At 40.2% G+C, this 22,846-nt stretch overlaps 1 protein-coding gene across 1 annotated transcript; it reads left to right on the top strand.

Annotated features, from left to right (window-relative positions):
* The first annotated feature begins 1,689 nt into the window (after positions 1 to 1,689).
* Positions 1,690 to 22,544, top strand: Rnf11 (ring finger protein 11). The gene is made up of 3 exons (XM_075945107.1): positions 1,690 to 1,964; positions 19,573 to 19,742; positions 20,675 to 22,544. Exons 1-3 carry the CDS (start codon positions 1,842 to 1,844, stop codon positions 20,844 to 20,846), a joined length of 465 nt encoding a protein of 154 aa, XP_075801222.1. The 5' UTR covers positions 1,690 to 1,841; the 3' UTR covers positions 20,847 to 22,544.
* Positions 22,545 to 22,846: the final 302 nt, after the last annotated feature.

The raw sequence follows: 22,846 nt of genomic DNA, 5'->3' as shown, positions 1-22,846 counted from the left end.
CTTACCCAGGGAAGGGACAGATAATTCAGTTTGATCCACCTGACAAAAAGCACAGAGACTGTGAACTCAGGAGACAACTAACCCAGATTGGAGGGTCAGAAAAAGCTTCCCAAGGGAAATGAAATTGAGTTCGGGAAGCATGTATGGGAATAATGATTAGCCCAATGAGAGGTAGACGGGCAGGAGTAGTTTATCTGTGGAAACCCCAGCCAGAGGGAGCAGTCTTTGGTATAATTAAAAGCACGTTGGCCATCTTGGAATTTATCAAAGAGGGGGAAATACTGCTAATGAGATAGATATTTCTTTGTTCATTTGTTTTCAAGACAGGGTTTCTCTTGTGTAGCCCTGGCTGTCCTGGAGCTCACTCTGTAGTCCAGGCTGGCCTGGGTCTTTGAACTCAAGAGATCTACCTCCCTCTACTTCCTAAATGCTGGGATTAAAGACCTGTGCCACCACTGCCTGGGGAGATAGAGATTTCTTGAGATTATTCTGTGGGCAGTACTGAGAAGCCATCCGAGATTTTATTATTTTATTTTATTTTATTTCAAGACAAGGTTTCTTTGTGTAACAGCCCTAGCTGTCCTGGAACTAGCTCTTGTAGACCAGGCTGGCCTTGAACTCTCCAAGATCCGCCTGCCTCTGCCCCCCGAGTGCTGGGATTAAAGGACTGCGCCACCACCGCCCAGCAAGATTGTATATTTCAAATGCAATTATATGGCATTCAAAAACAAAAACCACCTCAAACGTTCAAAGGGTGGGGTGGGAGCAATGATGAATGCGGGGAAACAGAAGTGTTGGGATAGCTCAGTTTAGGGTGGTGGGATGGGAAAGAAACGGAACAATCGGAGAATCTCTTGGCTGTGTGATGCTGGGAGGATAAAAAAAAGATAGGAAAGTAGGGTGTGCCATTAATGAGTGTGGACTTTATTCTGAAAGGGTAAAGGAGAAGCTATTTTTTTCAGTAGCTAAGGAGCCAGTCCTCCAACTTGCTCTGGTAAACCAAGCTAGCCTTGAACTCACAGAGATCCGCCTGCCTCTGCCCCCGGGGTGCTGGGATTAAAGGCGTGCACTTCCAGGAGAAGCCCGGCACGAGAAGCTATTTAAACACTTCAGCTACCGGCCTGATCCATTGAGCTGCGGGCATAGAAACGTCACCTGGCAGGCAGGGGGAAGAGTCTCTGAGGACGCTGCGCAGGTGAGGGAGCGACCTCAGGCCGCCGAGCGGGGCTCAGGCAGGATGCCAAAGGGACGCCGAAGGAGCCGGAGCCGGGCAGGTACCCAGTCAGGACCTTAAACTCACAGCCCCGCTGGGGGCGGGGCGCGCGGAGCCCTGGGCGGGGCCGGAGCACGCACGGCGGCGTGACGTAGGCCCGGCTGGCCTCGTTCTGGCTGCTGCCGCCGCGCTGAGGCGGAGTAGGATGAGGCCCCGGGCCGCGGCTCCAGCGTCGGCAGGGGCAACAACAGCTGAGGCAGCAGCTGAGGCAGCCGCGACTGCCGCGCCCCCCGCTCCTGACCTGGATTAGGCCCAGCAGCCCCGTGGCCGCCGCCGCCCCGCGGGGGGCGGGGTGGGGGAAGCGCTCGGTCTCCCCGCCCCCGCCCCCCTCAGGCTCCCGGCACGACCCCTGCGCAGCCCGCGGCCTAGCCTCGCGCCCCCTGCCCCGGGGGCTGGCATGAGCGGCCCCTCGGCGGCGCCGGGGCGCGGGGGAGCCGCCGCCTGAGCCCCCGGGCCTGCCGCCTCGGACCCCGCGGCGCCGAGCTCGCTGGCCGCTGAGTGTGCGAGAGACCGGGTCCCAGCTTTCTTCCTCCCCCCAGGTCGCACGCACACACCCCAGCCCCGGAAGATGGGGAACTGCCTCAAATCCCCGACCTCGGATGACATCTCCCTGCTTCACGAGTCTCAGTCCGACCGGGCTAGCTTTGGCGAGGGGACGGAGCCAGATCAGGAGCCGCCGCCGCCATATCAGGTAGGGGAGGGTGTATGTCGCGGCGGGAGGGGAGGTGGCTCAGGCCCTCTGCCCTTGGCCTCCGCGGCCTAGCCTGGGGGGGGGGGGGGCAGTGACCCCTTCGGGGCTGGCCTTGGGTGTCTGCTGCCCAGTCCTCGGACCGACAGCGAGCGGTCTCGCCTTCCCCTTGGGCACCGTTTGGGGACGGTATTCTGTCCTTGAGTTGGGGAATCGCGTCTGTAATCATATCCCCCTTGGCCGGTGTCTGGTAGTTAGCTTCTGGAGTTAAGGATGACATGGTTTTCCTGCCTTTATGTCTGAGTTGTGTGATTTCCTCAAGAGACTGCCAAAAGGATTATGGGTTGTTGGGTAGGTTGTCACCCCCCCCCCCCTTTATATTTGTGTCTTCTGTGTAATCCTCCCCTCTCCCACCCTATCTGTCTTTGAGAATTGGTTCTGGTAGGACGTCTTTTTACCATCTACTTGAGAGGTAGAATTTCAAGTGGGGATTTTAGCCTTCGCTTCATGAAGAGTTACTTGTTTATATATACATATGTGGTAATTTTTAAGCCCCTCCTCTTTTGCTCCACCCCTGTGACACACCTTTTAAGTAAGTTGACTTAATAAAACCTTGATTATCTTGAACATTAGAGACCTTTCAGCACGACTTGGAAAACGCCATCTGTTACTTAAGGCCTTCTCTTTGATAAAGACTCTTGAATGGGTCTTTCTAAATGATACTCAGTAAACTCCCAGGTGGGCTTGAATGCAATTCTTTAGTATTTTCCTGAAGAGAGGCCAGTTTTCTAACTGGGTAGTCGCCTTTTGATTTTATGTGGTGACATCATTAGTTTTCTTTTCTCAATTCTGTGTAAAGCAGTTTCTCATCATGTGGGGGAAAAAGGATCATATATGCTGATTTCCTGACCCCCTTTAGGGCTCTTTGGTTAGTCCGGTCTTCATTGTAGCCTTGCAGAAGCCTCTGTATTTCAGGCTTACCAAACCAGGCTGTTGACAATTTTGTCTTCACACCAGGTGATCTTTCCGCTAGGATCCTTTTCCCCAAGGTTGCTCAGGTGAACATCTAATCCTCTTTAAGGACTCAGCTCAGTATCTGAAGTCCTGACATTCCCCTCCTTCCTCCCTAGATTTCCTGGATATGTCCCCCACGAACCTTCTGCACTTAAAGAAGCAATACCGTGCCTATAATAATTTAGTATCTTTGTTTAGGTAATGTTGTCTCATCCTTGAAATATGCGTTCCCCTCCCCTTGTATAAGCTGAGTTTTTTTTTTTTTTGATAGCTACATCTCTTGGTGAATCTACTCCTTTGCCATTATTTTTTTGTTTTTTGTTATAAGCTGAATTTGAGACATTTCCAGGTGCTTTTTTATACCCCAGCATCAGATTCATTGTAGATACTCGAACTGAGATAAATGAAGAATAAAAGCTTCGTTCTCAATGTTTCATGCAATTTCTGTCACATAAAAATGCAATATTTACTATATTTATGTACCCTGTTTCTCCCAGCTTGTTTAAGTTGCTCCAGGAGCAGATTCTATTTTATCAGTAGCAGGAATTGAACTGAGAGCCCTGTACATGCTAGCAAAGCACTACTACAGAGCTATGACTCCAGTCTCCCCGCCCCCTTTTTAAAAGTTTTATTGTCAGTGTCTCACAGAATCACCCAGATAGGTCTTGAACTTTGTCCTACTGCCTCAGCCTCTAGAGTTGCTGGAATTACAGGCGTATAACCACCAGACCTCTCTTTCACGTATCTGTCCATAACTTGCTGTTTCTCCCTGTACGATAGCTACTCAACAGATATATTTATTTAGGTGTCATAAGCAAACTTCCCCCCAAAGTCTATACTTAGCTTCTTTCTAGGAAAATTGAAATCTGACTTGTTCCTTTCTCTGTTACCACTACCATAATTTTAGAGTTTATGGGAACTATATTTTTGTCCTTTCCAAAGGGACAAAAACAGTACTTTTTTTTTTTGGAATGTGTTATTTTTGCCTGGAAATTATTGTGGTCGCCTTTTCCTGAAGTGAATGACCCAGCAGATACTGATCTGCAAAGTTAGTATGAATCGGAAGAAAATGGTTACCTTAAAAGGTGAGAACATAAAAAAAATTTTTAGTCTGACGTGGTAGTTCATGCCTGTCATCCTAGTACTTGGAAGGAGGGCTGAGGCGGGAAGATTGCTGACAGTCAGCTCTACATAGTGAGTTCTATTTGAGGTCAGCAATACATGGTGCATTCTATGCTGGTCTGGGCTAAAGAATGAGACCCTTTCTCTAGGTTAAAATTCTTTTAAAATAAAGCTGTAGAAATAATGTCCCCTTGAAGTCTTACTAATACTTGTTTTTACATGATTTGGGAAAGTAGCAGTCCAAAGTAAATTATTTATATCTGGACTTTTTAAAAGAATAGTATATTATTAACATAATAGCTACAGTGATGTTAACTTTTTTACAGAATAGCTTCAGACTGGCCATGGTGGCATACATCTTTAAATCCCAGCAGCAGGGAGTCAGAGCTGGGGCAGAAGTGGTGGATCTTGAGTTCCAGGCCAACCTGATTGACTATCAAGTTCCAGGCCAGCCAGGGATAAATAGTGGGACCTTGTCTCAAAAAAAAAAAGAAAAAGAAAAAACAAAGAATAGACTCAGTTGCAATAGGTCTTTAAGTGGGAAATACCTGATAATAACATTAAAAGAGCATATGTTTGTTCTCCTGTGACAAGTACTTAAAACATAGTTTTTTTTATTAAGGTTGTACAGTATATAGCTATGTCAAGGTAACAGTAACTGACAGACTTTATTTGAGCTTGACATCCTGGGTTGCATGTGTAGCTTAGTGGTAGAAATGTGCTTAGTATGTGAGACCCTGGGTTTTATATGTGCACCAAACAAACGAAGCATAGTTCAAAATAAAATAAAACAAATTATGCACCATTATGACCAGCATTTGCATGGAGCCCTTGTTTCTTGGGTGTTTGTTTCTCAATTTTTTTGTTGCTGATTTCGTTTTGTATTTTTATTTCACTTGTATTTTGAGACAAGGTGTCACTCTGAGACTTAAGCTCCTGACTCAGCCTCCTCAGTGATTGCAGGGGTGAGCATCATACCAGGTTCTGTAACCTATCTAGTTCTGGTTTCACCCTCTTCTCCTATACCGTGTTCTCAACCTAGCAGCTAGGGTAATGGGATCACAGTACTCTACTAAACTCTTTAATGGATCCATATTTGATTTTAGAAAAATTTCCTAAGTCCTAGTCCAGCTCTTCCCCTGGCCTTCTGACTGTACTAAGATAGTCTAGGTCTCAGACCTTTGTCCTGTTTGTTCTCTGACTGGATAACTCCCTGGGTTTCACCGTGAATGCATGACTGATTCCCTGACCACCTTCAAGTTTTTATTTTTTGTTTTTGGTAGTGAGGGAAATTTTGGATGAGGGACTGCACTGGAGATCAAACACAGGGTCTTAGACATGCTAGGCCAATACTGTACTACATTCCTGAACTTTAAAAGGCAGGGTCTCATGTAGCCTAGGCTGGCTCACAACTGACTATAGCCAAGGATGATCTTTAAATGCCTGATAATCAAATGCAAGCCAGTAACACCTGTAATCTCAAAAGATTAGGAGTTCAGGGTCAGCCTAGGCTGTCTGAGGTGTTTTTTTTTTAAAATATTTATTTATTATATATACAGTATTCTGTCTACACGCATGCCTGCAGGACAGAAGAAGCCACCAGACCTCATTACAGATGGTTGTGAGTCACCATGTGGTTGCTGGGAACTGAATTTAGGACCTTTGGAAGAACAGGCAGCGCTCTTAACCACTGAGCCATCTCTCCAGCCCCATCTGAGATTTTTGTCTCCAGGAAAAAATAAGCATACCTAAAAAGCCAAATGCCATTAATAGTAAATATAAGAATTGGTTTAAAAGTTATTGATTAAAATAATTTCACTTTTTTTTGCCTTACATAATTATTGGCTGCCACAATAAAGTATGCATTTTATGGGAGAATGCTTGAAATCTCTATCCAGAGTGTTAAGGATTACATTCTGTTCGGGAGCTTAGTGAATATATGTAGATTGGTGTGTCTCAATTTTACAGTATTTATAGATTATCCTGACTTGTTGGTTTCATCTCAACAGATTCATGGTGTATTAAAAGTAATAGATGATAGTCTATACTTTGAATTTTTATTTTTTTCCTATATTGGTATAGAGGAGATTTTTGATTTTTGTTTGTTCTGAGACAAGATCTTTATATGTAGTCCAAGCTTGCTCAGAATAAACTATATAGTCTTAGCTGACCTTGACTTCCTTCAGCAGCTTCCCAAGTGCTGGGATTACAAGCTTGCATCACCAGACCCTACTTTGTTACTTTTTAATGCTAGGCAACAAACAGTCTTCAGCTCTCCTTTAGCCAGGGTATCACAAGGATACTTTTGAACTCTACTACACAAATGTAGGCACAATCAACTTTTTATTTTTTTGAAAAGTCCAGGTGTGTCCTTAAGTTACAAAAAGTAACTTCTCTTTAAAAATCTAGACCAGCAGGACTGGAGAGGTGACTCAGCAATTAAAAGCACTTGCTCTGCTGGAGACCCATATTCCGTGCCACCATCCATACCAGTCTCTGGTTTTCTGCATGTGTGTGGGTCACATGCATAAAATAGATTTTTCTAAGTTGCCCTTGCTTGTCTGAAACTGGTTATGTAGAGCAGATAGCAATCCAGAAGGTGTGTGCTACCATACCTAGTTTAGCTGTTGGGTAATTTCGTAATTTTTGGTTTCCAGATTAACTTCCTCAAATGAGAATGATATATTAAACTTTTTATTGATGTACAGCACTGTAAATATTGTAGACATGCAGGAGGTGGAGGCAGAAGTTCAAGGCCAGCCTGCATGACATCAGACCTTGTTTGAAAGATAAATCAAAATATTGACACCTAGTGACTATTTGGCTAGCATAGAAGTATGCCTTTTCTGTGTTGTCATCAACTTAATTGAGATTCTCATTAATTCCTGCGACAATAGCTTAATTGATGTCTTCTCTACCCTTTCCCTTCTACCTTGCCCCAGATCAGATCCTTTGTGGATTAATCCTTAGTGGTTCTTTGACTAATGTTGATCTCTAAGTACTCTTTGTGTGGTTTTAACTCTGTGCCTTTCAGGCCTTTGTAGCCCTATATTTTCTCTGTCCAACTAGACTGAACAGTTTTGCCTTCTGTGTTGTTTTGTTTTGTATGTGTGTGTGTGTGCCTGACTGCTGAGGTACAGAAGTTCACCTGCCTCTCTGCTGGGATTAAAAAGACTTTGACCATTACTCCATTTTGTTTTGTTTAATGAAAATTGTGTGTGTGCACACTTGCACATGCTTACTCACACAACTTCGAGTGCACTTGTGTTATGGCATAGGTGTGATAATGAGAGAGGATCACTTTGCAGGTGTCTTCCATTTTCATGGGAATTTAAGGATCAAACTGAGATCTTCAGGCGCATATGTTTGGTCCCAAGTGTCATTACCTGCAAGCCATCTCATAGACCCCTGACTTTTTTTTTTTTTTTTTTTTTTTTTTTTGGTTTTTCGAGACAGGGTTTCTCTGGTTTTGGAGCCTGTCCTGGAACTAGCTCTTGTAGACCAGGCTGGTCCCGAACTCACAGAGATCCATCTGCCTCTACCTCCCAAGTGCTGGGATTAGAGGCGTGCGCCACCACCGCCCGGCGACCCCTGACTTTCATTTGTGACAATTGTTGAAATTTTTGTGGTTTGTGTCTGACTTTGAACTGAGTCTTTGAATTAAATGTTATTAAGGATGCCTGTTCCAGTCTGTGTCAACAGTTTAATTCTAGAACTAATTATAGAGTCACATGAGAAGATGGGCAATGAGATGAGAGTTACTTGGTATAAAAAAATCTGAACTTGATTTTCCTAATTTTTAGATAAAACTTGGTTTTAGATCTCAATTTCATAAAACAGAATACTTGCTATAGGACAGATTCTTTGGTGTTTTGAGACAAAGTTTCTCTGTATGACCCTGGCTGTATTGGAATTAACTTTATAGACCAGGCTGGCCTCAAATTAAGATTTACCTTGCCTCCCAGTGCTGAGATTAAAGGCATTTGAGAAATTTTAGATTTGTTTGTTTCTGTGCTTATTCATGACAGGGTCTGAAGTAGCTCAGGCTGGACTTGAACTTGAAATGTAATTGGGAATGAAAGGCATATGCCATCATACCCAGCATGATTCTGTTTTTCAGGGCTTTCTTTCTTCTTTTTTTTTTTTTTTTGGTTTTTCGAGACAGGGTTTCTCTGGTTTTGGAGCTTGTCCTGGAACTAGCTCTGTAGACCAGGCTGGCCTCGAACTCACAGAGATCTGCCTGCCTCTACCTCCCGAGTGCTGGGATTAAAGGCGTGTGCCACCATCGCCCGGCTTCAGGGCCTTATTTCTAAATGGAAAAAATTTTTACAGATGGCTACTATAAATGTTTTCTTCAACCCCCCCCCTCCAAAACCATGTGCCATTTCTTTGCTTTCCTTTTCTTTAGTTACTTTTTGTTGTTGTTGTTGTTCTTCACTAAATTTTAACCAGGGTCAATTCCAGAAATGGGGATAATAATTGGAGGGTACTCATAGATATAATCAGAAAACAGTCTTACTATATGGGCCTGGTTGACCAGGAACTTGCTGTGTAGGACAGGCTGACCTTAAACTTAAGAGCTATCTGACTGTCGCTTTCCAACTGCTGGAATTAAAGGTGTGCAACACACACACACACACACACACACACACACACACACACGTGCATGCATGAACGCACCCCTGCCCCTAGGAAGAAATGGTACATATTTTGCTGTTTTAAGTATGTGTCTTCCAAGTATTGCCTTCAGATACATGGTTAAAAATGATAGGTTTCTATTCTGTATAGCACAAATTCTATTTGGTATTAATAATAAAAACCCAGAGTCTGATATAAGGGTTAATGCTGAAGATCAGAGAAGCAAAGTGGCCAGCCACTAGAGAGTTCTTTTACCTCTCCCAATGCTCAGACCAAAGGAGTGATCCTGTCCTCAGATTGTCTCCTCAGACTTGTCATCCTCAGATTACAACTGTCTCCACCCAACCTTAGACTGCACTGAGCTCCTGTCTCTTCCTGCCTTATAGTCCTCTCTTTACCCAACCATATCACTCCCATCTCTACCTCCCTAGTTCTGGGATGGATTAAAGGTGTGGGATCCCAAGTGCTGGAATCACCTTTGTGTGAGCTGTTTCTCTTAGACAGATTTAATCTTGTGTAGCCCAGGGTGACCTTAACTAACAGATTCCTCTGCCTTTGTCTCTCTTTTTTCTAAAATAAAATAAAAACAGCTCTAACTAATATAAGAAACTATATCAATAAGTACAATAATTGTATAATAATTGTATAATATAAATATAATTGTATAATAATTGTATGATATAATATGTCAACAATGTCTAGTCCATTGACAAATTCAGAGAAAGTACTCTGTCCTTTGTGTTGTACAAATCTGTATTCAAATAAATTATCAAGTAAACGAGTTACTAGTAGGTGTTTTGACATTATGATGCCATCTGCAAATGTGTTAGACCCATATAGCTATCCTATGAAATGTGACCATGGGATACAGGTTGAACATGCGGATTGCTTGGTTTAGTAGATAGACAATTGAGTTTTAGAGGTAGATATGGGTAATGATTATATGTAATAGTACTGAGCTATAAACTTAAGTAATATTAAAGTGGTAAATCTCATGTATTTTAACAAAATGGGAAAATTGTGCCATAAAAATCTAGATGTTTCTTTATCATATTATTTAATGTTAGGTTGCAAGTATAGGATTTTTAGATTAATTTTTCTTTTGTGTGTGCCTGCATGCATGCGTGCGTGCGTGCGTGCGTGCGTGTGTGTGTGTTAGTGCCCACGGAGTCTAGAAGAGATCAGATCCTTTACAGCTGGAGTTAAGCAGTGTGTGTAAGCTCTTAAATACTGTGCCATATCTCCAGTCTTATAAACATATCTTTTAATTAAATAACCAGCCTGATGTGTGCTCTCAGGAGCTAGATAAGTAATTTTCTTGTTATTAACTAGAAAGCATACAGTAAAGAATCTGAAAGTGTGGAAATCCAAATATGTTTCTCAGTAGAAATTCTTTAAATTTCTAAATATTCAAAAATCAGTCTTCAAATTTATTTATGTGGTTTAGGGGTTCTCTCCTATGTGGGTCTTAGGGATCAAACTTAGGTCATCATGCTTTCTTATCCACCGAGGCTTCCTGTATCCTCTTTCAATATGTGTTATACACCAAGGAGAAAGGAGAAGTGATGAATCCCTTACTTTCAAGGAACTAGCTGGTTCAGGAGATAAAACTAGTATGAAATTATTAGTACTAGTTTATGGGCTTTTAGGTTTTTTTAAATTTTGCTCTGTATGAACGTATTGCCTGCATGCATATGTGTACATCAAATGCATACTTGTTTGATCCCCTGGAACTGGGTTTACAAGTGTTTAAGCCACCATGTGGGTGCTAGGAATAGAACCTGGGTCCTTTGCAAGAGCAACAAGTGCTCTTAGCTTATCTCTAGTCCCTAATACAGACTTTTGAAGTCTGTTACTGTATGATAGTGTAATGAATCATGAACTTGCCATTTAGTTGATGAGGGCTTCCTGTGAAATCTTACATGGAGCCTTACTAAAAAAGTGAGTAAAAACAATTGAGATGTTCTGGTTAGATAAGTTTACAGTTGGAAGAGTTATCAATAGGAAGAAGACATGAGTTATCGAGTTCAGGGAGGTATGGAATCTTGTACGGTTAAAGTAACACACAAATGGGGATGTGGCTCAGATTGACTGCTTACCTGGCACAGAGCCGCTGGGTTCTATCTCTGGCATCACATCTCAAGCGTGCTGGTACTATTTTGACCACTTAACCACACATACTTAAATGTAATATAAATATACATATATTTTATTTATTTATATAATTTGTAAGCATTTGAGACATCTTATTTTGCTAATAAAAACAATAGCAATTGTTCTCTATATAATACTAAGATAAAGGAAAGCCTGAGAGAGTATATTAAGATCTAGAACATAAAGATAATTCTTTTCCTGCTCTTACCACACTTGTAAATATGGCCAACATTCGCTGGTTGTTTGTGGTACATGGGATTGAATCCTAGGGCTTTGTGAATGCCAGGCAAGCACTACTGCTAAGCTGCCATTGTACTGTTAAAACATTTGAAGTAAAAATTTTCTTGGGAATTACTAGATTTGGTTTTTGGTTTTTTTGTTTTCTTCCAGACAGGGTTTCTCTGTGGCTTTGGAGTCTGTCCTGGAACTAGCTCTTATAGACCAGGCTGGTCTCGAACTCACAGAGATCCGCCTGCCTCTGCCTCCTGAGTGCTGGGATTGAAGGCGTGGGCCACCACCGCCCAGCTGTTTTGTTTTTTGATACAGGGTTTTTCCGGAACAATTCCTGGCTGTTTACTCTGTAGATTAGGCTGGCCTTGAACTCAGATCCACCTGCAGCTGCCTCCTGAGTGCTGGGATCAAAAGGTGTACAGCCACCAGCTGTGACTGGATTTATAAAATTCTTTTTTACATTTATTTATTTACTTATTGGGAGAAGTGGCATGTCACAGTACACATGTGGAGTTCAAGGTAACTTGCTGGTATTCTCTTTCCTCCATGTGTGTTCTAGAGCTCAAACTCAGGCTTAAGTTGTTTAGGAAAGACTAGGTATGGTGACACTTAATCCCAGCCTTTGGGAGGCAGAGCCAGATGGGTTTTTTAGTGAACTCCTGGACAGCAAGGGCTGTGTAGTGAGACCCCGTCAAAAAATATTTTTTAATTAAAAATTTAAAAAAATATTTTAAAAACTCTTTAAGATAATTGTACTTAGTTGTACAGTTTTGACCACACTAGCTTCAAACTCACAGAGGTCCACCTGCATCTGCCTCCTGAGTGCTGGGATTAAAGGCGTGCGCCACCGCTGCCTGGCTATTCGATTTGTTTTAATGAATTGAAAATACCCATAGCCACACGTGGTGGCACACCTTTAATACCAACACTCAAGAGGCAGAGACAGGTTTATCTTTATGAGTTCTTTGTAACCAGTCTCGTTTACATAATGAGTTCCAGGACAGCCAGGGCTAGAGAGACCCTGTCTCCAAAAAAATTAATAAAAGGGGGGAAAAGAATAAGAAATGACCATATGTTTAAGTCTACTTTGTCATTTGTATGTATACATGCATGCATCTGCATGTGAGTGCACACACCACCTAACGAGCGCTCAACATTTTATAACTTTCTTTCCTATGTTGTCCCACAAACCAGGGATACAATTTTTAAAACCTTGAAATATTCTATTAAATTGATAAATTTTTTGTTCATTTAGATCATTTTATTAATCTAATAAATTTTATGGTGGTAAAACTAGTGGTAGTAAAGATGGTAGAATGTTTCCCATCTTTGCCATTGAGCATTTTAAGAATCGTGCAAGCAGTTTCCATTTGACAATAATCACCGGTTTGTGGTTACACCATGTATAATCTAGGACTGGATAGGTAGGCAGGAGAGGCCAACTCAGCCAACCTGTGCTTGACTACTCTGGACTACATGATAGACTGTCTCGAATTAGAAACAAAACAAAAATCCTTAAAATAAATGGCAAATGGGCAGATGTCTTTACTGTAAACAGCTTTACATTTGCATTCCAGAGTTGTGTGAGCTTTAGTCTTACCTACATTTAGTCTTACCTACATTTAGTCTTGCCTAATTTGTTCTCAGAACAGGATGAGATGATTTTGACAGGGGGACTGGATTCCAAACCTTGCAGCATGTTGGCCAGGAACCCTGCTACTGACTGAACTATATGCCTCTGAAAATACAAGTTTTTAGTTTTAGCCATGTCAACTTATTTCATCATTTGAGCTTTTAGTTTTGACTAACCCTAGGTCATTTGGAACTGCTCTTGTAATTTTCTAAAGAGTTTTGCATTTTTTGACATGATCTCACCAACCCAGGCTATTCTGGAACTTACTATTTGGAGCTTTACCACTGAGCTGTACCCTCATGCCCCTGAGGAAAACTCCGAAAGAAAGTCAAAATCCAAATTTTCACTTGAGGACTTACAGAAACTGACATGGTAAAATGGAATTGTGTAACAGAAAGTACCTGCAGTACACTGTGTAGTACAATCTCAGCATTGAAATCCAATGCATTTCTATTGTGTAGGATAAAACAGGAACCACCTGCGTAGATTGTACGTACATCTGAATAGAAAGTATAAAACAATCTAGCTAGTTAGTCTAATTTTAAGTGACCTTGAGAAACTCAGGGTTTTAGGTGAGTATACTAGATCCATCTTTAAACCTTAATCTAAAATATTTCACTGGGGTTTAGGAAATGTTAATCATTTTAGTAAGTTTTTTTAAATGATTTAATTAAAATATATCATCCTTCCAGTTCCTCCCATGTCTTCCTCCTGCTCCATCTCAAATTCATAGCCTCTTTGTTTTTGTTATATATGTTCTTCCTTTTTTTTTTTTTTTGGTTTTTCGAGACAGGGTTTCTCTGTAGCTTTGGTGCCTGTCCCGGAACTAGCTCTTGTAGACCAGGTTAGCTGTTACATATGTTCTACATATAAATACAAACATGTAAATACAAACCCTCAGTCTTCTGTTCAGTGTTGCACATGAACATATGTGTGTATATATATATATACATATATATACGTATATATATATGTATATATATACATATATATATACGTATATATATGTGTGTATATATATACACACATATATATATGTATATATATATGTGTGTGTGTGTGTGTGTGTGTATATATTATATATATGCATATGTAAATGATCTTAGGGCAGACCGTTTGGAGTTGGATAACCAATTAGGGGGCTCGTCTTGTTGAAGACATCCTTATCAGTTGTCACACGTTGCATATAATTCTTTGTTAAGGGGTGAGGCTTGGTGAGAATTCTTTCTTCTGTGTTAGTTAGCATGTCTTCCCCCCCCCCAAAAAAATTTTTCAATATGCACATGTCAACCTAAAATAAAACTTTCCTTTTCTCTATCATAAAAATTAATGCCTCATGTACCTAAATGGGCTGCATTCTAAGCTGTGCAATATTGGTGGTGAGTATGCCGGGGAGGGGTTGTTGATGTGAATTTCCATACAGACTCTGGGCTACAGAAAATCAAAACCAAACTAAAAACAAAACAGTATAAATCAGAAAATATCCTCACGGCTTTGGGTTAGACAAAATTTTTTTAGATCTGATGCCAAAAGTTCAAGTGACCAAAAAATCAGTTTGTCTCATTAAAATTAAAAACATGTGCCTTGCCAGCTGGAGGTATAGCTCAGTGGCATGTTCAAAGCCCTAGGGAAGATGCCTGGCACTTTCAGCAAAAGTAAAAGGAAATGTACTAAGTGACTTTTACTGTTTTATTAAAAAAATAAAACCCAGGAATTAAATATTAGGGATAGGGAATAAACCTGAGAGATCCACGGAGCGATGGAGAAACAATCACATGCTTTCTTCTCCACCTTCCGGATTCGAAAAGCCTCGTCTTCTCCTTCCTCGTCTACTCCTTATTCCTCCTTTGTGTCTCTCTAGCTTCTTCTGAGTCCACCAGAAAACTCTGGTCAGCTCCGCCAGCTGAATGTGTACTCTGCCCTCCAAACCAAGGTCCAACTCCATTAACAGTATTGGAGCGCTAACACAGACAAATTTCCCACAACATACTACAAAAGAACAGTAGGTAAAAGATCCATAGAAGACAGGAAAATGTATGCAAGAAATGTCATTTCTCTAGACGGCGGTATTTGTTCTATAAAACACATGGACCTAATTTTAAAAAAAGCAGCCAGCAAACCATTCCATACCTACTGGAGTGGTTAAAATAAGACGACAGTTTTAGTGATGAGGAGGAGAAAATTGGGACTATCAGCCATTCGTTCCTAGTGTAAATTCAAAGTGGTACTGGTGCTTTGGAAATTGGCAGTTGTTCAAAAGCTTGTGGAGAGTTTCACTCCTGAGTAAGTACCAGAGAAATGTTAAGTGAATTTCTGTAATAGTGTGACTTTATGATAGCATCTAAATCAAAACAACCCAAATTCTGGTATATTCAGAGGGTAAAATAGCAAAACAAAACAAAACAAAAACCACCCTGGAGAGTAGGAGTTGGTGAAAGCATTCTGAGTGAAATAATAAACACAGAAATGGTTGTTACCCCTGCCCCTTTGAGACAGTATCTCTTACTGTAGCCCAAGTTAGCATAGGATTCACTGTGTTCTGGCAGGCCACGAACTCAATTCATTGCCTCAGGCTTCTGGAATAGAAGGCTTGAGCCACTACACCAGGCAACAGGTCATATAATGATACAATTCTGTCCCCAGGAAATGCTTAAAATAGGCAAATCTATAGACAGGTAATAAATGCAGAATTTCTGTTAAAGGTAGGACAAAATTCTCTAAAATTGACTGATAATTGCATAATTTTATAAATATGAAAGCCTACAAAATTAGTATTTAATTTTATCTAGGGGAGAAAGATGCCTAAGTACACATTTTCTTTTGTGTGGAGGGGAATGGAAGATGGCGGGGAGGGGAGTAGTGTGCTATGGTCAATGGCCAATGTGTGGACAGCGTTTAGAAGTAAGTCCTCTCCTTTACCAAATGGTTCCTGGGTACTCTGACTGGGTTTGACAGGCTTAGTGACAAGTTCCTTTAGCTGTTGAGCCATCTCTTTAGCTCTGAAATGAATTTCAACAGGATCTTGCTGTGCATCTTTGCTCTAGAACTCACTATGTAGACCAGGCTGCTCTTAAACTCACAGATCTGTCTGGGTCTGCTTCCCAAGCACTGGGAAAGGCATACACCATCATGCATGACTACAGTTTATTTCTTAATAATCCGTATCTGTGTGGGTATGTACGCAGAGTACAAGTACCCACAGAGGTCAAAAAGAGAGCATCATAGCCTCTGGAGTTGCAGGCAGTTGTGAGCTCCCCCAAATGGATGTTGGGAACTGAACTTGAATCCTTTGCATGTACTCAGAGTGTTAACTGTTGAACCATCTCTCTAGCCCCTTAAATTTAATAAAAAACAGGACTGAGGTTAGAGTTGAGTTCTTGTTTGCTTAACCTAAGTGAAGATTGGGATGTGAGAATGTGTTGGACACTAATCATAATCCTATAGGTATAGCATATAGCTAATTTCAACAACCCAGAATATAGAAGCAGGAGAATCAGAAGTTCATCCCTGGCTACTAAACAATAGTCTAGGCTACATGAGATCTGCCTTAAACAAAAAATACCAGCCTGCCTCCTTTGTTGGAGTACTCTTTTTCAAATATGCAGGCCATTTTGGCTTATACCATTAAATGTAATGTTTCAGTATCATAGATCTGCAGACCTTTTTTTCTCCATATATGTATCATTGGGAAACTACATATAAATGTAATTTGTTTTTTGGGGGGTTGTCCCTCACCCTTTTATGGTCAAAATTAATGAATCATCTGAACTTAAAACACATGCCGAGACCAACTATTCCAAATCTTACTTTTTATGGCCTTAAGTGTAAGTCTGGCAAAATTTAGGGAAAACATTCCCCGTAAGAGACTGCAGCTGGAGAGGAGGTGGTGCCAACAGCAGCGTGTAAGGAGAAAAATCAAGAGTGAGCTCTCATTTCCTACGGGCTGAAATATACAGCTGTTGGTGACAGACTGCATTCTTTAGTAGTGACTTTATTTTTCCTTCACCACAAGCCAGACTTGTACTATTTCCAGCCTTGGATATTATTTAGGCATGCCCCCATTGCATTGTGTTAGTTTCAGAAATTGTATCGTTCTCTAACTTGAAAAACAATTTTTGAGAGAGGATGACCTTGAACTTTTGATTCTCTTGCCTCCACCTGAATTGCTGGGGCTCCAGGTATACTCTACTACCATGCTGGAATTGAATCCTGATTGATAGTGCAGACACATTTTCTTTCTTGAGAGGTGGGAATGTAGACAAGGCTTGACACAGGGTCTCTCTGTGTAGGCCTGGCTGTTGTGGAATATACTGTGGCCTCAAACTCAGACCCTTCTGCCTCTGCCTCCCAAGTGCTAGAATTAAAACCACATTTTACATTTTCATTTGTTTCTTTCTGCATTTGCTGTCCAGCACAACAACAAATGTTATATAAATTTTTTTTTAGTGTGCCAGAACTTCTTTTTGTTTTTTGAGGAGGAAGAGGTGGGTATCTAACCCAACCATTTTCCTTTGCCCTGTGTGAGCATATTTAATCACCATATTTTACTACTTCCTGTTCATTTTATATTGTTTTCTGTACTGCTGCATGTTTGTTTTTCATGACAATGTTTCTTTGTACAGTGTTGACTGTCCTGGAACTCTCACACTGTAGACAAGGCTGGCCTTGAACTCACAAACTTGGAGGAACATTTTAATTTAAAATTATCTTTTGAGGGCAAATACTTTCCAAACCCCTCCTACAATGCAGATTCATGTGAGAAACCAAGTAAAGCCTTAAGGAAAATATTGTTTTGAAATTTATTTGCTTCTCCAGTTGTGAATATCATTATCTCAATTTGTGTTTGTAGAACAAATGTGTCGTTCTATCAATGATGGTTGGATAAGACTCTAATACATTGCTTGGGAAGCTAAAACAATAGGCCAGCCTGGGTTTACATATGCAAGACCTTGTCTCAAAAATAGGGGAGTTGGGCATGAGATGGCTGAGTTCAATCCCCTGAATCCCCACATATTGGAAGAAGAAGCCCAACTCACTCAATTTGTTCTCTGACCTCAAACACAAACACTAAATACAGAAATATAAGTAAAGGGGAAAAACAGAATAAAGGGAAAGGAGGAAGAGGAATGAGAGATGAGCTAGCCACCTTGAGTGACTAAACGAGGTCATCGTAGAGTGGACTAGAAACTGAGTTCTGTACTATTTGTGCTCTCTTTACCTCTTGTTTATCTTTATTTACTTGAGTTAGATCACACTATGTATCCCTGGCTAACTTGGCATATAGATCAGGCTGGTCTTAAGTTGGAAGAAATCTTGGCTCTACTTCCCCTGTGCTAGGATTATGTGTAGGTACCTCACCACTTGCCACTATAACATTCTTTTTGTTTGTTTGTTTGTTTTTTGTTTGTTTTTCGAGACAGGGTTTCTCCGTGGCTTTGGAGCTTGTCCTGGAACTAGCTCTGTAGACCAGGCTGGTCTGGAACTCACAGAGATCCGCCTGCCTCTGCCTCCCGAGTGCTGGGATTAAAGGCGTGCGCCACCATTACCCGGGCTATAACATTCTTTAAAAGGTGGGGAGAGGAGGACCTAAGGTTCAGAGGTCTTAAATAATAATTTGGAAATTCTCAGTTGAGAAGGTTATAGAAAAAACAGAAATATAGTTTGTTTTTGGACCCAAGTTAAATCTAAAGCAGTAAGCTAAGTATTGTCACTTGTAAAAGAAATGCTGATTGCAATTTACATATAGTTTTCTTTTTCCTTTATTGCTCCATAGTCTAAGACATTAATTTTTTATAACATTTTGTAAAATTCTGATGTTACATGATACAGATTACAGAAATATGAGTACCTTAAATTTTCAATTTTGTTTTGTTTTTGTTTTTTAGTTTCTCTGAATTCCTGGCTGTCCTGGAACTCATTTGTAGACCAGGCTAGCCTGGAACTCAAAGAGATCTGCTTGCCTCTACCTCCCGAATACTGGGATTAAAGGTGTACCACCACTGCCCAGCAGATTTTCAATAATGTATCTTGCGATGTTTGAGTTGGAATTATATGCCTGGGGTGCAGATTACTGTGTTAGTCCGAATGCAAAGTATTCTTTTGTATTCTTAGAAATGGTTATGTGGAGATATGAACCCAAGGGCCTTTCCATTGAGTACCAGCCAGTCTGCCCGTTTGTTTTCACAAATTACCCTACTGATACTTTATGCAGACTTTTGAAGGCCAGTGTTTCTACTAATTAGTGATTTAGATTTCATAAACTGATAATTATCTTTTTGTGCTGTTTCCTTGTATATAGGAAATGATTTATTGGTAAATATTTAAGGGTTATACTTTTTGAGGTAGGAGAAGGTGGCAAAAGTGAGCAGTAGAACCTATACAGGGTAGAGTTTACCTTTAATCCCAGCAGAGACAAGTGAAGTTGGCCACGTAGAGAAACCTTGGATTAAGCCAAAAAAGATGAAAAGAAACAGAAGCAAATATAGACATAGCCCTTGTCAGGTTTTATAAATTTACTTTCGCTATATTTTGTCAAAATCTCAAGTATAGCCCTGGCTGGCCTTGCTTCTTCAATCTCTGTTGGGATTAAAGGTGTGTGAAACCATATCTGGCTCCAGTACATCTTTGTTGATTTCGAAATGCTATTCTGCAGTTCAGAGCAGAAGTGTCTAAGGTCAGTGAGATACAGTTAAAACTGTTGCATGATTTATCCAGCCTCCTACTTTTCTCAGGGCCCATTTTCCTTCTTTAGCTAAGTAATTTAATATACCCTAGAAAATGGGTTTTAAAATAATTTTTTCCTGCACTTTTCATATTTAGGAACAAGTTCCCGTTCCTGTCTATCATCCAACACCTAGCCAGACTCGGCTAGCAACTCAACTGACTGAAGAGGAACAAATTAGAATAGCTCAAAGAATAGGCCTTATACAACATCTGCCTAAAGGAGTTTATGACCCTGGAAGAGACGGATCAGAAAAAAAGATCCGAGAGTAAGTAGTGAATTTATATTTTGAAGATTTGTGTAGCTTTTTTCTTTTTGATGATACTGGAGATTGGACCTAGGTGTCCACCACTAAGCAGTGTCAGTGGTAGGAGAGAATTCTTTCATAACTTCTGAAAGGAATTTTTTCAAGCCTAATGAGGAATTTCACTGTCTTGAGATTTAATAGGGACAGCGATTTTGAGGAATATCAACAGAGATCATGCAATTTACTGTGTTAATGTTTGTCTGTATAGCACCATTTAATTAATACCGGTACTTAAAAGCAAAATCTGCCTAGAGCACTGGCTTTGAGCTAGTACTCTAGAGTAGAACTGGATTTCTTCTTAGACTATAGAAAGTGTTAAGACAGTTTTAACTTAGAGCATCAATGTGAGTAGACCAGAATTAGTCATTCTGTTTTTGCTTTGTTTTTGAGTCAGTCTTTTACTATATAGCCCTGACTGGCCAAACTCACAAGAGATTCTTGCTTCTGTCTTCAAAGTACTGGAATTATAAGCGTGCACCACCACCACAGGCCCAGTCATTCTCTTTTTACATATAATGAAACTGTTGACTTGATTTCCTACCTAAAGCATCATAGTAGATGTGTCCTGTAATGTAACTGTTTTCAGGCACAAAATGAGTTTGACCCTTAATGTAGTTCTCTTTGCTCAGTTAGTTGCTCTCAAGGCTTATAAATTAACAAGAGATCAAAACAAAAGACTTATTGATGGATCAGTGCATGTTAGGAAAATTTCAGTTTGCATGCTTTGGTAATGAGTTAACGGGGTAGCTTTAAAATTTTTAAAGATTTATTTATATTTTGGTTTGCATTTTGCTTGTATATGTGTGTGTGCATTTGGGTTAACCCTGTCTTTGTAAAGAATTCTGGAATAGGCTACTTAATGAAAATTTCTGATTTCTTCCTTGTCCCCACAGGTGTGTGATCTGTATGATGGACTTTGTTTATGGGGACCCAATTCGATTTCTGCCGTGCATGCACATCTATCACCTGGACTGTATAGATGACTGGTTGATGAGATCCTTCACGTGCCCCTCCTGCATGGAGCCAGTTGATGCAGCACTGCTTTCATCCTATGAGACTAATTGAGCCAGGGTCTCTCGTCTGACTTCAAGTGAACCATCACTTTTGGTGGTTTTGATCTTTTGTCACTGAGCCCAAAGAGCCAGGGATTAGGAATTAAGATCATGCACAAAAGTTTCCTAAAAATTCCTGGATGGCTGCAGATGTTGAGGAAAGTATGTGATATTTTAGAAACTTACGGGGGAAAGTAGGATGGATCGTATTTTTATGTAAAGCCTTGACCCAGTGTTTATAATTGTTATTAGACCTTGTTCTTGCTCCACTACATAGGAATTGTGTAAAGTGTAACAGCAATTGTACATGTTTAAATTGTGTGTGTTGAAGATTAGGAAAAAGATAGTTGTTATTTTTCCTAAATGAGATAAGTTTGTTTTCCCTTCCATCCAAATTCTTTTCTGAAGAGTTACTGGCATTTGGGTCAAGGTTTTATTAAAAGCTACATTTTATAACACTGGCACAAAAAAAAAAGTAGTTTTAAGCTTGTTTGCACAGTTCTTTTTTTCCATTGGAAATGGAATTCATTGCCTTAGGTCTTTTTAAATAGTGTATTATTATCGTTGGGGCTGGCTCTATGCTTGAAAACCAGTTTATTTATAACCTGTTGTAAGTGCTATATTCTGTTTGCAGTTAGGAAATGCAGAATTCAAAGTGATCTCCTAGCTTGTAAGCAAACTGAGATGCACTATCCCTTTTCTATTAAAAATGAGCTGATGTGTCAGGAAATCAACGCAAGCAAAGTGGATTTGATATCCCCTTCCTTGTGTGACTTATTGTTTTGGTTGTTTATATGGTAATAATTGAAATTCAAGTTGAAATTTAAATATTAATATTTCTGATTTGTCGAGCTTTGAACTATGCCACCATGCTTATGTAAAAATGAAGGTGGCACCATGGTGAAACTTAACAAGAAGTAGTGTTTCAGCTCTTATCAGTTTTGATTCTCTTTCCTGTGACCTCTTTCTGGGCTGTCTGGAACCATAGCAAAAGGATACTGCATCTCTTGTTACTGTATTGCCGAGGTTATTGAAGTTACAGAAACATATCCAGTCTGTTTCTTAGAAAGGTGTCTGTTAAGTCTTGCTAGGTGACTGACAAGAAAAGTAAATGTGTTTCATGTTTCGCACACCAATGCAGCAGGATTTGTATAACCATATGACTTCATAGTTGTGATCTCAAAGGAACTTCTTCCCTTTTTCTTGCAATTAATGTAAGAATACTCTAAGTCTCTAAACTTCTGAAATGTTAGAGGTAGAGATGGTCTAGTAAAGATGTAATGTTTATCCATTTAGCATGTGTTTATTTCTCCTTCTGTTCTCAAGGTGATTTGTTCCTTCAGCTCAGTGATGCCGTAGTCAAAAATGATGAGCAGCAGTGCTCTCCACCTAACAAATCAAATGATTCTTTTATATTGTGTTGAGTATTTAACTAACACTTTTTTACATTGAAAAGGTTCTTGAAGGTTCTTCATAATTGCATCATAGAAGAAATTGTGTCATAAGTAGTCAATTGACATCCAGCTGAAGTATTCATATGTTGCTTAATTTCCCAACAAACCCCATGATGGAAAGACTTAAAAATGAACTTGGAAAATACTGAAATTAGATTTATCAGGTTCTGTTAAATTGTTACATATGTCTTGCTTAATTTCTGTTTATTAATTTATATCCACCCAATTATAAAGTAAATTTGGAGGAAACAGCTGAAGTTGTGCTATATTTTCAGTGATCATTCTTTTTAATCCTTATTTTCTAATTATACACATTTGTGTCATATATATATTATAGTCAGACTTTTTTCCTAGCTTCTCAGAGTTAGTAAATGAACTTTTCCCAGTTGTCTTTCATGATGCAGTCTTAGGTTGAAGAAAACAAAAACAAACTGCCACCTCTGGTGCTCTAATTCCTCTGGTGCTCAGCTCTGGTGCTGCACATTCCTTGTTAAGAACCATCAATTTTGGAGTCTACTAAATTGTTAAACTTTATAATATAGCCATGAAGGGCCTTAAG

Source organism: Microtus pennsylvanicus, chromosome 13 (assembly GCF_037038515.1).
Source record: "Microtus pennsylvanicus isolate mMicPen1 chromosome 13, mMicPen1.hap1, whole genome shotgun sequence".
Classification (NCBI taxonomy): Eukaryota; Metazoa; Chordata; class Mammalia; order Rodentia; family Cricetidae; genus Microtus; species Microtus pennsylvanicus.
This window is presented reverse-complemented; position numbering and strand designations above follow the sequence as displayed.